Source organism: Buteo buteo, chromosome 14, assembly GCF_964188355.1.
Source record: "Buteo buteo chromosome 14, bButBut1.hap1.1, whole genome shotgun sequence".
Classification (NCBI taxonomy): domain Eukaryota; kingdom Metazoa; phylum Chordata; class Aves; order Accipitriformes; family Accipitridae; genus Buteo; species Buteo buteo.
The window spans coordinates 33,249,147-33,265,308 of record NC_134184.1 but is presented as its reverse complement, the minus strand read 5'-3'; the positions used below and the strand labels follow the sequence as shown (position 1 = coordinate 33,265,308).

Genomic DNA, 16,162 nt, shown 5'->3' with positions numbered 1-16,162 from the left:
TGGTATTGACACTTCTGTCATGGACTGGAGATGCGCCTTCAAACGGGGAAGAATACCCTGCAAACCTGTAATGTGAACATCTTAGAGCTTGCCACAGCCCTATTTAAACCTCTCACCTGCACACTCCACCACACTACAGACAGTTGAAGCAATGACAAATTAATATTCTTTTGTTGGACGAGGTCTCCAGCATTTCAGTGGCAACCCTGAGCAGAAAACAGCATGGTGGATGGATGAATTGGTTCAGTAGCTAATTTTAGTGTTAGAAAGTGCCCATTTCCCAACTTCTTGTGGCCAAATATCAGCTTCATAAGGCCACGAAAATGCTGTTGGAAGACAAGGCTGCTCAGCTGTGGTTGACAAGAGCTGACCACGAAGCTGTGAGCTCGAACTGAACCACTTAACAACCTTCTCCCAGTCTCTAGTTTTATCCAGAACCCAGAGCCTTCCATTGGGATGATGGACAGTCAAGTCCAACCTGCCAGGTGCTCCTGCCTGCACCACAGTGATGATCCAGCCATAGAAAATGCATCTGCAGAATAACAAGAAGCAGACACCATGTACTTCCCATAATCCAGAACACTCATTCAACAGCGAGCTGGTAGCACAGCTATTAGGTGTGCAGAACACACAAATGCACTTATGAACACAGGCCAGAAGGTCTCATGCTGCTACGATAACAGACATGCAGGGTGCTGGGTGGGCAGGAGACCCATTTCTTTGACTCAGGGCTACCTGACAGCCCCAAGACCTTTGAAAAATCCTGCCTTGGGATTAACCTTGATCTTCATGTCACTCTGAGACATCAGCATAAAGAACGAGACCACTGCCTGCTCAGTCTCTTTTGGAGGATCCCTAAAACTTGCATTCATTCAGCCCAATGCCATCATGCCTGGAGCACGAAGCACTGTCATTCCAGGGGCCTGAGCGGGAAGTGACCCCAGGGGAGAAGGCAGGACCAGCATTTGCTCTGTTCAGTACCACCACAGCAGAGCAAGTCATTCGCTGCTCATCTCTCAGTCTCACAGCTATTTTCTAAAGACTCCATTTTCTATCTGTAATGCACACTGTGCTATATCATTTGGAGTAGAAAGCTAACAGCTAGCGAACAGTGAGGTTTGAAACAAGACTTAAGTCAATTAAGTTTGCTTCTCTCCACCTCATCTACCTCTGCCCCTAGACTGCGTGCTGGTTTTGTTTATTCAGCCATTTGCTCCACCTGCTGGACTAATGACTGCAAACATAGTTATGCTCAAAAAAAGCTTTCCTGCTTCAGAAAGGAGCGGACAGTTGAGGGGTGGGGGGAATGACACTCCCAGCCTGAGATCAGACAGCAGAGGAACACTGTAAGACCACAGCATCGTGTCACCTCTCGAGCAACCTAAGATTCAATGAGCTGACATCATGTAGGCAATTCTGTAGAGGAAGCTGCCTGACGTGGGAGCAGAAGGATTAGAAACCATGGGCAGGAGAGAAGTGAGGTAGTTCCTCCAGATGATCCCACGGCAATGGGTGCAGATGCAGGCTTCCTGTGCATCTGGGTTTTCTGTACATAAACCCTCTTTATTAACCCAGAGACCCCGCTGGAATTTCAGGATTGTCCAGACCTGCTGAGCACTGTCAGTAACGCCAACCAGACTGCCATGGGCATGTCTACTGTGCACCGCAGGACCGCTGACCTCTCTGGAAACCATCATAAGCCTTATACAGTTGCAAACCTGCGTGGAAAGAGTGCCACCTCTGAGAAGCACCAGAGAGGCCTGTCACTTCTGTGCGTGTAAAGCAAGGTGCACAACCAAATCACGCGTCCAGCACATGCTCCGTGCACACAGACCCTGCTCCGGGGAGCTCTGTGCTCCGGGACTGCTCCCTGAGCTCCAGAGGAGTGGGGTCAAACAGGCAGGCAAGGAGCCAAGCCAAGCACTGTGCTTATGGAAATACCCCTCCAGCAGGTAACAGGAGGCACGGAATAGCACAGCTCAGCGTCAGCTTTAGAAAAACACCAACTACCTCACTGCATTTCGCTGGTGGCATCACTGCCCCCAGCAGTCTGACAGAGTTTGGCATAAAGAAGACAACTAGCCCCAGAGCTGGGCATTAGCTTTAAGCTGGGCCCCTAACCAGCTGACTTGTTCCTCTCTGCTTACGGTCACAGCTTTCTGAAATAAGCAAACCCGCAAGGCCCACATTTTCCAGTCATTAAAAACATCAGACACCTTAACAACAAGCTCTTAAAACTGCCCTGGTGCTGCACAAACACTGACAATATGCAATACCTGACTTGATAAAATGTAATTTTTAGTATTTTTCCTTTACCCGACCTTTTTGTTCAATACCAACCCATTTCTTACAGTGCTTCACAATACATTTCAGTCCTGCCTGTATACTTCTGGGGCATTCTTTCAACAAATGCCTCGAAGCTGGTTCAAGCCAACACCTCCATCAAAAAAGGAGTCCTCTTCCTGCTCCAGCTACACATTCTCCCCCTCTGCTGCCCTTCCCTCTTCAGTGGCACAAGCATTGCAGTGGCCATGTGATAAACAACTTCCCCACATCCCCAAACTGTCTATTTTTTAGCTGGCTCCATTCCAGTTCTCCACACTCCACTTTTGCCAGCACAAGCAAGTGCATGGAAGTACCCAAAGCAAGGGATAAGGCATTGCTCACTTTGTAATAGCTTAAATTATCTCTTAAATTACAGCCTGAGCGCCTAGGAGCCTGCACAGTCCCTGGGCACCTTCCCATCCCCACTCCTGCCCCCTGTGGCACCTGTGGGGCATGAAGGGATTGGAGCTTGTAGATCAGTCAGTTTCTGAGCAGATGGACCTCTGGGGCACCTTGGCATTAGCACCCTCCTTTTCAGCTGGGAGTTTGCAAGAAGCAAAAGTTTTGCATAGACTGAGCACCAGCACCCCATTAAAAGGGGCCACTTCTCCTTCCCCTCATGTTGGCTGCAAGCATGCAACTATGGTGCTGGCACAGCCTCATCCAGCCTCACCGGGGGCCATGCGGCTGCTGTAACCCCCCCTCTTGCCTTACAGCAGGCTCAGGTCTCTTGTATCCACACCCACTTGCCACCCACCAGCACCAGCCAGCCTGCCCTGTCACTGGCCAACTGCAGTGGCAGGCTGGAGCAGGGTGAGACCTGGCACTGCCACCAAAAAAACCTCCCAGAATGGGGACCCCACGCTGCAGGTCCCAGCTGGAATCAGCCCTCTTTTAATAGGTTTTCACCTTTTAATAGGTTTCTACTGCCTGGAGTCTTTGGCCTTCGGTACCAAACATGTTCTGCTAGCCCCAAGATCTCTCCTTCAGCCCTTCTCCACTCCCTGGCCATGCTGGAGATTTTAAACCCCTTCCATGGCACCCACAGCATTCAGAAATCTTCTTCTTATGCCTTGGAGCCCTATCTCCAGCTGTCCCACAAATGCATGTAGGCTCCCACCCTACTCCATCAACCACAGGAATGTGAAACCCCCTCCAAAATCAATACGACGGAAGGAGAGATCGGATGCTTCCATTTTACAAAGCCCTTCTAATAACAAGCCCTTTGCTTTTGCCAGGACAGACAGTCAACCACAGGGAAGAGGACAGCAGAACTACATACACAAACACTCCTCCAGTGAACACAAGGAAGTCTCCCTCGGTAATCCAGCGCAGCCTGGTTTTGCCGGCAAGGAGGTGAGGCACTCTCGGAAGCGCTCCCGGACGCCGTCTCCGCAGGTGACGCTGCAGGGGCTCCAGGGCTGCCACGGGCTCCACGTTTCTGCAAATACACAAGCTCACAGCAATGAGGAATGTGTCTGCCTCCTTACCTTTAAAGACACAGCCATTTGTCTTCTCTTATTTAAGAAAAATAGCAATAAATAACCAAACAATGCAAACGGCAACACCACAAGAGCAAGCAGCATCCAGGGACCTGCTCCTGTTCCCATCAGAGTCTGGGGCAAGGCTCCCACTTTTTCTTTTCCCTTTTCCACTCCAGTGCCAGCCAGCAACACAGCAGTCAGTCGACTGGCAGGCAGGTTCTGCTTGGAACAACAGCAAATGGAAATTAATCCACAAATCTCTGGAATGGGTAAGTAATTTATATATTCATCCAATTCCTGCCTGACAAATAGTGCTTTTACAGCAGGATAGCTTCATTTACTTAAGTGTAGTTACTCCTGATTTATATGATTGTGAAAGGAGGATAAGCCTACAAGGCCTAATGAAACAGCAATATTGGTTTTTCTCTTTATTATCTTCTCAGCACACAAACGTGTTATTGAATCATTCCTTTGACAGCTTACAGGTCCCTATTATTTTATCGCTTATGGTCAGGCAATTAACTCAAGATGAAATTTGCAGGTTCATTTATTTATTTTAAGTGGAGGCAGACTCAGGTTCTAATACTACCTCAAACATTATCATTTTTTAATGTGTAATGAAATCACTCTTTTGCTTTGACAACATCCTCATCCGGTGTTCAACACTCAAACTTTACAGCAGCAAGAACCCAGAGAGAGAAGGAGACCGTTCCTGCCCATATCTGACAGTTGTGACACTGAAAGCAGGACCACAACTTTAAATTCCAAACTAACGCACGAGTCCAGGTGCAATCTTAAAGGAGAAGACCCCTGAGGACCCTCCTATGGGTCAGTTGACTTGGTGGCCTGGTTTTGGAACCTGCCAGAAAGAAAAACAATAGACCACTTAACTCCATTTCACCACTCACAGATAAAGTGGAAAATCGGCTAAATAAAAAGTAATTAGGTTTGTTAAAGTTTGCTCCTTTAAATAACTTATGGTGTTGCTACTGCCAACACAGGTCATGATCTTTAATTCCATTACACAGTTGCTTTGCTGCTAGCATGCCCCTAGGCTCCTGAACAGTGACCAAGTTACGATGTCAAAGGACTTGACAGTGTTGTATGGCTGGAAATGGCTTTATGATTTCATGTTATATCAGTTGTTGAATTGTTCATAGTGTGTTATTATTTTTAAAAGTCTCTAAAAAAAATAAATACGGTTGTGTTTTAATAAACATGAAATTTTAACTGCTTTGGGGCTTGTCCTACAAATTTTGTAAGCACACCAGTAAGAATAACGTTAATGTGAGCAGCGTAATAGAACCAGCAGGGCTGCTCTCCTGCAAGCAGGTACTCACCTGCATTACAGGATGGGGCCCAGAAGTTTTGAGCTTACACTTGTGCGGTCAGCCAAGGCTGTAAAGCGTGTATGGACACATACTCACACACATCTGTGTGCATGCATGTTCGCGTACGTCTGCCTCGCCTAATGCAGAGTAGAGATGGGCATGGCGAGACACTCCCGTGGTGCTGCGGCGGTAAGCCCACGCAAGACCAAGTGACCTCCCTGGCTGTTAGCCACTGAATTGCGATATCTGTGATCCCAGGCTGTCTTCACTTTGTGCTCTTTGTGCACCTCTCTGTTTTCACCCCTCTGTCTCTGGAGCTGCAGAGCTCCTACAGCAGGGGAGAGGGGCCCAGAGGCAGGCTGAGCTTTCGCACTCCTCCTCCAGTTTGCAGCCGTGCCAGTTCCCAGTGAAGTGCAAAATGGAGCAAGACTGGATGGTGTGTTGTGTCAGGAGGAAAAGGAGTCAGAGGATGCCAAGGAGGGGGGAACTGAGGAAGTTTGTTGCGGTAATGAGTCCCTCAAAGGTACAGACCCTGGACAGCTGCAAAATCACATCAGCGGGCCAGCAGATCTATTAGTGAGGGCAGCAAGAAAAAAATGGCCATAATCAGTAGTCAGTCAAGGGCTCATTGATCTCTCCTCCAAAAGACTTCATGGTATCACAGTATTTGGGGAACTCATGACACTTTTCTTCGTATCAGTATCACGAAAGACTCCAGCAGTGTTCCTCATCATTGGCAGAGGGAGGCAGACTAGCTGGAGAAGCACCTACCTCCTTGTAGACTACTTTATGTGAGCAGCTTGGTGAGTCCCTGCCGTAATTTCCATTGTGTGAGCTAGCTCATTTCCCTCTCTCCACATTCCCTGCTCATTTAAACTTCTGTTAATTACAGTCAGATACAGAGCCAGACCCAGAAAGGTTCTGGTTGCCTCCAGTGCTAACACTGGTGATAGTGGAGAGTGCTCAGCAGCCTCCGCATTGACGTCTGTGGGCTTCAGTGTACAAGCATTTAGGATTTCTAACTTTGACATCAAACCTATGATGCGCCCATTGCTCCGGGGCACTTTTCACTGACTTTGGCTTCAGCTGAGGGCACAGAGTTCCTTAGCAAACACTTGGCATCCATAGCTCTGGGGCTAAGAATATGCACCTTAAGCAGCAGGAGAGCATGAAATGCTCCAGCTCCCATGAAAGACGGGAGATTTAAACTCCTGCAACTTGCTCTGCAACCTTCTGCAATTACCAGAATGTAAAAGAAAATGAAGCACAGTTTATTCTCCCCCAAGGAAATGAAATGATTAACCTCCATGTAAGACAAACAGATCCAAAGCACCAGGGGAAAAACCAGAAGGCATGCACTGCAAACTAACTCTAATAAGTGTGAATTTTTTCACGTACAATTGAGGAATCAATTATCAACGTGAAGACATCTAACTGATGAGTTAGTTTGAAATAGCTGACAGTTGGCAGATCTGCCAACATGAAAGATAAATGCAATTAACTGTGTTAATTGTTGCTCTGCATAAATATCTCCCCTCAAATTTCTGCATTCATAAGACTTTGAGAAGGCAGTGCTATCCAACAGCGCAGTCAGCGAGGGATGCTCAGCATCATCCTTCCAGCCTGATGCACATGATAGACCTAAGCACTTCAACAAGACCAGTGATACCGGACAAAATCACTCATTATTTACAGGCTCATGTAAACACCTACCCTAGCCTGGGGGATTGCAGTTGAGATCAGTTTTTAGGTCCTGAGACTGGGTGTACACACATTGTACCGGTGTTTGGACAAGACCTGGGAAAACACCCTTCTCACCTGTTCCGAGTTTCTCTATTTCCATGGAAATGAAGCCTGGATGCACTGAAATGGTGGCATGCTCCAACAGGTTACTAATTTGGACAATGAAAAGACTAGGTTCTCTTTAAAGGAAAAAACCCTAGACTCCACCTGGGCAAATTACAGTCTTTTCCCCACAAACAGGCATCTTCAAGAATTGCAGCGGCATGGCCTAAAAATTTTTTTTTCAGAAGGTAAGCGCTATCCCAGTAAGTCTGTAACATCTGAGTTGTTCCTAAAATGCTGGGAGTGTGGAGATGAAGCATTCACTGACACAGGAGAAGAGGATGGGGCACAAACCAGCCCTACCATACACGGATACCCTGCATCTGCCTGTTTCTAAATAAATGCAAGCCAGGTACAGATTCAGGCAACAGAGCAAATTGGTTCCCAGATTTTCCTACAGATAGGCAGGTCTGATTCATACAGTCTTATTCAGGGAGCAAAAACTTGATGGAAGTTGTATATCCCTGCCTGATGCCCAGATACTCTGCTCACTCCTCCCAGAAGTCTCACTGCTAGGGACACTTAAATCCCAGATGAGCAAAGCACAGGATAAAGCGTTGAAAAGAATCAACCTGCAATGTGCCTGTTGCTGGGTAAGATGATCTAACAGAGTTTCCTACATCAGACATTCAAATAATCCGGTCAAACACAGGGGAAAAAAATAGCTGCATGACTCTCTAGAAAGTCACCTGTGTGAAACAGTTAACACCCCACTGAGATGAATGAAGTGACTCACATCTCACTGTTATTTTTTTATAAGTTCTCCAGTTGGAGTCTACAGAAAGCTGCACAAGTGCTGCCTCACATTTAACAGACATATTCCCCATCTTTAATAGATATATTCACAGTCTTAGATAGCACAAGCTTTTTTGTGACACTCTGATGGCCTGGGTGGGAAGACCTGCTGCCCCAGCCCACTGAGGGCCACCAGGAACCTTCTCCTTCCTGCTCCAGACACAAGCCAGGTTCCTGTTCCACAGGCTGTACTAAACCTGGCCGGGCTGAGGAGTAAAAAGCAGGATTGACAAAGGGTCAGGAATATAATTGATGTCTAATCTATGGAAAATGGGTGTGGCAAAATAATCTTCTTTTATCTCATCCTCTGTCATTTGGATGAAGATAACTTTAATGATTTAGGAGCTTTGATCTTTTACATGACAGTATCTCTGCTTCATAATAATAGAGCATATGCTAAATGAAGTAAGAACTGGCTGAGTGACAGATTTGATATGCAATTGTCAACAGAAAACCATCACCGAGTGGGAATGCATTTGGAGAGATTCCAAAGGGATTAGTATAAGGCTCAGTGCTGTACAATGCTTGCCTAGTTGACACAAAAATAAATATAAAACCATTACTGAGAAAATATGTCACTCCTGTGATGACATAAGTAGATACTGCAGCTGTATGGAGCAATGTGGGGTACTTGCTAAGTTAGGATAACCGAAGCAAAGTAGATCATAAATCAGCAGAATGCTAAATGTAGGAAAAAGGAATACAAATTGTACCTGCAGGATGGTAGGCTGCATACTGAAAGGTCATACACAAATACAGCTCAAGAGGAGTTTTCTGTGTAAAAGTTATGGCAAAATTAGCTGATGCAATTAGTGCAATGAAAGCAGAGGTAGGGGTAAGGAGAGTGCTACTGCTCAAGCAGCACCAGTGAGGAGGATGTCTGAACGCAGCACCCAAAGCTGGCACCCCTGGCATCAAACAAAAAGGAGCATTTAAAATAATGGAAATGGAGCCAAAGAGAGCCAGAAAATTAATCAAATCCTGAAGAAAAGGCCTTCCAATTAAAGACTCAATCTCTTCAGTTTATTAAACAGAACACTGAGATAATCTGGAAGGACTGAGATGATCTGGATGTGCAAACACCTTCGCGGGGGAAAGACAGTGGATAGGGAACAGCTGTCTCCTCTAGCAGAGAGCAGCAGAGTAAGAGCCAGTCACTAGAGGATGAAGCTAGATGAGCTTTAGTCATGAAACACATAGAGTTTCCCTTCTTTAAAAAAAAAAATAAATAAATCAAAGCACAGTATTGATTGAAATTACCAGAAAGGTCTCTGTTTTGTGGTGCCTTCAACAAAAGACTGGATAACTCTCTGGAGGATAGCAGCAGTCAACTGCAAAGACTAGCTGTGGGGCTCGACACCGGGGTAACTGGATGAAAAGTGATGGCCCCTGCAGCACAGAAGCCCAGACTAGAGGATTCATCACCTCTCCTTGCCTTAAACCGTGTGAGTTCAGGAAGTCCAAAGCAGAAAAGAAGCGACTGGAGGAGAGGCGCCTGCTGTGCAGCAGCCGCACATTTTACACCAACAGCTATTGGGGGTCCGGGTCCACGCACGCCGTCTCATGGTGCCCTGCAGTGGGGCCAGAGGGCTCGGGAGAGGGCTCTCCGAAGCAGTCGGGAGGCGGATGGCCATCGCAGGCAGCGCAGGTTCGCTCTGCCTGTCGTGGCTTCGGGCTGATGCACCCCTCCCAGAGCACCCCGCTCCTTTCAAACGCTGCCTGTGGGCTTTGAAGTCTTGCAGATACAGGCACAAAGTCAGATGTGCTGCAGTCTAATTAATTTCAGGTTGACATTTTATTTACGGCTACATGGTGTGGTTTCGCTTTCACCGGCTTTGTAGATTTGACACTTCTAACTTGGCAGCTATTGACTTCACTCCGTTCTGCACAGGCATAGCCTGATTCTTTCGACTGCGCTTGTAAGGACGGTGCTATCGGGGAACCCAAGGAAACAAAGCAGATTGCAGGGAGTCATTGCTTAAGGTGGATCTCATCAATTAAAAGAGTCAAATATTGAGCACAAAAATATATCTATGTCATATCCTAGGTATTCATCTGTCAGGGTAGTTATCTAGATCATATCACTGTAACATACCACCCAAGCACAAAAGAATTAGAATTCTCTCTTCCTTTTTCCTTGAGAATTATCTCCATTAAGAAAATAATATGCTTTCATTTTTAGATAGACTTTCTTATGCCAAAGGAAGAGAGAGAGTGCCAACAGAGAATGCAGATGGGAAGTTAAGATGAAGAGAAGAACTACGTACTGAGTTTGGCATGTGGTGAAAACAGAGGTCATTTTTAGTACAGAGTGTTAATTAAACAGCTAACAGTTTTAGATTTATGAAATAGTACAAAGTAAGACCACGCAATACTAGGAACCTAATTAAGGTAGGCTGTGTCTGGACTGTGTGCTCTGGAGCATGTCCTACACTCCCGGTCACCTGATGAGCCCACTCAGATACCTGCCCATGAAGTGCAAAGACCCCCTTTTGGCTCAAGTTCCTGCACTTCCTTTTCAGGGAGACCAGGGAAGGGAGGTGTAGAAAATGGTGTACTTCTCAAACCTTTCAACCCAAACTCTTTGAAGTGTGCAGATGGGAAAGACTAATTCACTACCTATGGACACAAGCCTGCTCCAAATGAGAATATGCACTTTTCCATTCCAGGGTGTAGGCAACACAGCCTAACCCAACGCAACCCAGCTCCCATCCCCTTGTGCACAGACAGTCCATCCCACACTGTGGTTGCCTGCCACAAATGAGGGATGAGAAGGACATTTAGCTCCTCTGCTTCCTTTGCCATGCTGCTGTTATTTGTAGCCTCTGCCAAACCATGGACTGCCACCTCTGAAGCTACAGCTGCATAAGATGTATAGATATAAATAGAACGTATAGATATTCCTTAAACAGGGCTGGGGAATGGGCTCGAGTTCTGTCTTGTGGTCAGACTCAACTGCGATCACTCCTTAACCATGATCATTCATACTCCTGGACATGGTTTTGGCTTCTGCCAATCAGCATTCTCCCAGACCATGCCTGGTCATGGCCCAAGGGACTACATGGACCACAGACTGTCCCTAGTTTGCAGTTTGTATGGGAGGAAAAGTTTAGCTATACAAATGTGACCCATGATCTGCCAGGTGGCCTCATGGGTCAGAAAATGCACCCTGGTCTGTTTTAAGCAGCAGAGACATGTCTTGAAAGGCTACTTGAAAAACCTGCAAGCTGTCCAAGTGACACAAAGCGTCTTTCACTATGGCCAAATCCTGATTCATCGCACCAAAATTTGTGTATGTAACAGGTAGGACTCCAAACTCTACAGCAAATGGGCTACAGAAAAAGACACCCAGGTGAGGATTCAGCCCATGTATCTTCTATATCCATGAATCACCCTTGTGAGATGCCTGTCTCTCTTGACTAAAAAGCTAGACAACTACTTAATGTTGAATCCTTGGCTTTGTGATACTTAGACGTAGGCAAGGCTAATCCTACCTTTATTGTTTCCAATGGGCCAGATCTACTGCCGTAGCTTCTTACCTCATTGAGAGGGACAAGTTTCACTTTTACCCGGACTAGATAGATACATCATTGAGAATGCCCCAAACGGTTTCAATTAGTACTTAGTGTGAGCTTAGTGCAGTTTTAAGCCACCACAGTGGCATTTGTTACCAAATGTCCTTGTGTATGCCTCTACATAACACTCTACTCCATCTTGTTCCCATCTGCATATGACATTACAACTATTTTGTCTCGTGTAGGAGACCCAAAAATAGCTATTCAACAGGGGAAGCCACAATCATTACCCATGTTGGCTGGGAAGAGTGCTGATTTTAGCTAAAAGAGGACAAACATCAGTACAAACCCATATTCCTTTGGATCATCACACACTCCTTAACTCTTGTCGGGAAATGGCTTCGGTTTGAGAAATTAAAGAGGTCAAAGCAGTATTTGTTCTTCCCCACATCAAACAAAGTGCAGTTAAATTCTGTCCTGTTGTCTCCTGGGTGAAGGGTGTTTTCATACAGCCAAGTTGTTCTTTGACTAGGATGCTTGAGAGCCTCTTTATAGACGACAATTTTTCCACTGATAGAAGTACACGGTGGAGAGACTACGAAGACCTGAACCAAAGTTTTGCATGTTGCTTCTGGTGCCACAACCAGTCTGTATCCAAATTTGTGGAGGAGATCTATGGGTCCTATGGAAGCAATGATGGAATGGGTTTCTAACGATTTCAGTAACACAGTGATGTATGTTTCTTGACCAACGGACGGGCAGTCAAACTCTACCCACTGGGACCTAGACAGTGGAATTCCTTTGCTAGTTCTAATGCCCAAAGTCTCATCAGAGCTTACTCTTCCGAACTCATAAAGGGTGCTGGTGAATATCACATCCAATGAAACCACTGTCTCGTTCACGGCACACAACTGCTCGTTTGTAAAAAGTCCAACCTGAAGGGAGCTCCCAAGCACCTCTGAACTCTTGTTCAAATCAAGGTGAAATACAGGCCATTCCACATGTAGGGTGGACATGCTTCTTCTGCTCCACTGGGCAGCACTGCTGTTATCGCTGGGAGAGACCATTCTGAACAAGAAGTCCCCAGCACTCTTGAAATGGACACACTCAAACTCTACCTTCCCCTGGGACTGATTTGCTGGAAGCTGTTTTCTTGCAATTATCTTGTTGGTGCTGGCATCCAGCAACAGGATGGACAGATGCTCTGCTGTCACATTACCACCACTATAGTACTGATATTCCACAGACACTGTGTCATTGCTGAAGGCTACATGACCTGGGTGCTCCAACAGGAGATTCTCCACTTCGCTGAGAACTGAAAGGAAAACAGTTTCACAACAGTATTAAGAACCCAAGAGACAACTGATTTTTTTATCGACCTTATGAAAGAAAAAAAAAGATTTATAAAGTGGATATTTAAGAAGCATTTCTCAAACTTTTCAAAGTGAATCAGGTCACAGAAAAAAAAAAGGTCCTAGCTATAGCAATTAGAGCTCACCACCTCTCATTTGTGCAGGGACTGGGTTTGGACCAGCTCAAAGTCCACTGCAGTAACATGTTCAGGAAGGTTAAAAACAGGGTTTAAAAAGGGGGAAAAAAACCCCAACCCACAACCCAAAAGATTCACAGAAAACTTCATTTATCAGGATAGATTCTCAAACTTCCCAACTTCTTTCACTTATAGATTCTTAAAGTCCACTTCACAGTGTTGTTCCACTTACTTGAGGAAATAAAAAAAAAAGGACAGTAGTTTCCTAATACAGAAACATGAAAAATGTCCCCCAAATTAAATAAAATAGGAAGTCTGCATGATGCTTTTTGAAGCCTCTTCTCTTGCTCTGTCTTATGAATCTTTCATTTTGCTCATTTGCATCGCAGAGACACTTGAGTGAAAGAGCTGAAAATAACAGTGATGGTGACTGCAGCACTTTTCTTGTCTCAGATGTGGTGCAACATGTCTAAATGACATCATTTCATTATAAATGGCGCAGTCTTTTTAAATGCATTTCTTGCATGACCATGTTTGTGCAAGTTGCCAAATTATCCTGAGACGTGCTGTAACTAGCGGGGATAGATGATATCTAAAGCAACGGATTGGGAAAATCACATTTCCCTTCTCAGCTCAGCTAGCTTTTCTGCGTTGCTTGAAACTTCCAGATTTCAGACACAGAAAGGTTATCTGAAAAATGGGAACTGCATACATCTGTTCCAGATACAGAATGCGCTGTGAGACATCTTTATTTAATTAATTGTCTGGGAAAAGGCTTCTGAGTCTTGGGTGGAAGGTGCTATGGAAGTGTAAAACTTCAGTTAAAGCAATCCTTTCATAAGTAGTATCAACTAACAATACTTTGACTTGTTAAATCTGTTACATATGTCTTAAGATTACCTCAAAGAAAGCTTTGCTGGAAAAACACTGCAACTGCCAAGGCAAGCACTCGGCAGTCAGGAGTAGCAGGACTCATCTCACATTAATATTAGACGCCTACCACTCTAAGCTTCAATTTGCGTTAGTCACCCTGAATTCGCTTTCTTGTCAGTAGGGAAAATTTTCAGGAAGAAATTCATCTGAGCAGCTATAGACATTTACATCAGGGTGAGGTGCAGTATGTGCTAGAAGAACCTATTACTCTCCACCAGCTGCAACATGTCCTCAAAATAACCAGCTCCAACCACATCCATAAAGTCCGAATGAAGGTGGCACACACAGCCTTACACGTATAAATCATGCATATACTCTTACATATATGTACTATAACTCAGTCTTTAACTTGCATTTCCACAAGACGCTGCTTCGTTTGGCAGAAGAATGGTGCTCGTTACCAGAGGGCTCTTTTGTTCTCATTCTTCCATGGGTGGTCCCATGTATTATTGACTGCACACCATCCAAAATCCATCCTGATAACACAGAATTAGTCATTTCCCCTATGGACTCTTCTATTGTGTTCTTATAGTACATTAGTGCATTAGAAACATTAATGAGTTTATCCTTCCAATATCCCTGAAAGACAAGAGAATGTTACTATTCTTGTTTAGTGTGTTAGGAAGCAAGGCACAGGCACAAAGGTGAAAACTGTCAAGCATCAACTAATTGTGGATGCCGTAAGAAACTCAGGACCCGATTCTAAATACAATGGTCCTTCAGACATCCAAAGCAGGATCCCATTGATCCCAGCTGTGGTGAGCACACGGCACCCCAGCAAATCCGATCTCGACTCGGACACTCAGAGAGTTGGAAACAGACCCTGAATGCCTGTGAAACATGGCACTCTATGAATTGCCCAGCAACACATTCTCCTTGCTCTTCATGTTTTGGTTCTGTCACCTGTGCCTGCCCACATTTTCCAGTCATGTTCCTACCATCACCTATGGTCAGTATCTCTTGGGTACTAACCTAACTCCCTTACCGTTACCATGGTTCTCCAAACTCCTGCCCTTGCCTCTCTGCCTTATAGCTCTTCTACCTTCCCCGGCTCCTTGGGCCTGCAATTAATTCCAGCAAGTTCCCACCTTTCCTGCTCACTGCCAGCATGACAGCAGAGAGCACAGGACAAGCAACTCTATTGCCCGATATTACGGATGTGGGGGAACTCTGCTGCCCTGGCCAGCAGCATGCACAGTATTGCCTGGGGCTGGCAAGAGGAGCCCGCAGGAGTTGGGGCACACTCGACCCTTCAGAGAACTTCATCACTAACTCATCTGCAAGGACGTAGATTTGGACCAAGTCTGGGCAAGTCTTCATAAGGACAGCAGAAAGCATGTCCCAGGCCAACATCAGCACTCTAACAAACATGAAGTTCCCACAGGTGTGGTAGAACTTCCCAGTGAAATGGTTGCGATTTGCTGAGATTTTGTTTCTTTGAACACGGGCAAAATGATGCATTTCTCTACAAAGGAATTGGCTAGATTCAACTTAGCTGAAACATTACAAGGGAAAAAGAAATCAGACCATGGCAAAAATCCAGCATGAAAAATTCCAACTTCAAGCTTCAAACTTAGAGCAAAAACATTAAAGTGATAATAATGAAAAGCATTGATGTTTGTACCTACTGCTCTACTGTCCTTGCTCTCTTTTACAACTGTCTTGACTCTCTTGCACTATTTTTTATTTGGAATGGCTCGGACGAGAAGAAGTAACACCACCGTGTATGTGTGTGGGAGGACTGGAGAGAGGCCAGGGGACTGCCATGTAGCTCCCATCAACCCTACTGCAGATCACTTGGGAAGCAAGGAAAGCGAGCATTACTGGAGGATGCTGTTACAGCATTGCACAGCTCTGACTGGTGCACCCCAGTTCACAGCACCCTTTCCCCCATCTTTCGTTAACAACACAAGAACTTTGCACTCAAGGACAGCCCACATAGCAGCTTTTTACGATGCTCCAAAAGGCGCCAGTCAGAAGTAGCCAGCTTCCACCGCAAGCTCCTTCAGCTGCCCTCCAGACTACTGCGCGCACATGACTGTGTCACATGCCAAAACTTGGTCCCAGTAGTTTGGACAGCCAGTCAGGGGCAGCTTTCAGTGCATTTGTATATTTTTGGTTGTTGCTACAATGGTCTGCCATTGAATGGAGCCTGGCTGTGGCGCCAACAACCTGCCAGGGAAGTCTTTGCAAGAACTCACTCTTAAAAAGATCAAAAGGAAAATCCTTGTTTTCACTGAAGAGTGAGAAGAACTATTTGAGGGTGTTATTCTGATATTTATTTATTTTTAATTGCGTTTAAGCCAACTTGGGTTGTGCTGTTGGCTTGTCAGCCACCAGTAGCACAGAGCTAAGAACAAACACATCAGAAAAAACGGTCAGAAGTGAGAATACTGTTTTGTTGTATGTTAGGGCTTTTTCTAGCATTACAGTAATTTTCCAGAG

The 16,162-nt window shown here is 45.5% G+C and overlaps 1 protein-coding gene across 3 annotated transcripts in view; it reads right to left on the bottom strand.

Moving 5' to 3' along the window:
- THSD1 (thrombospondin type 1 domain containing 1) overlaps positions 1-16,162 on the bottom strand; it is a 29,967-nt gene that overhangs the window by 5,585 nt on the left and 8,220 nt on the right. For all 3 annotated transcript variants that reach the window (XM_075046311.1, XM_075046310.1, XM_075046312.1), the window contains 2 exons: positions 11,645-12,610; positions 3,608-3,766 (listed from right to left, as the gene is read on the bottom strand). In XM_075046311.1, coding sequence (XP_074902412.1) covers positions 3,608-3,766; positions 11,645-12,610 — 1,125 coding nt within the window. The remainder of the gene's footprint in view (positions 1-3,607; positions 3,767-11,644; positions 12,611-16,162) is intronic.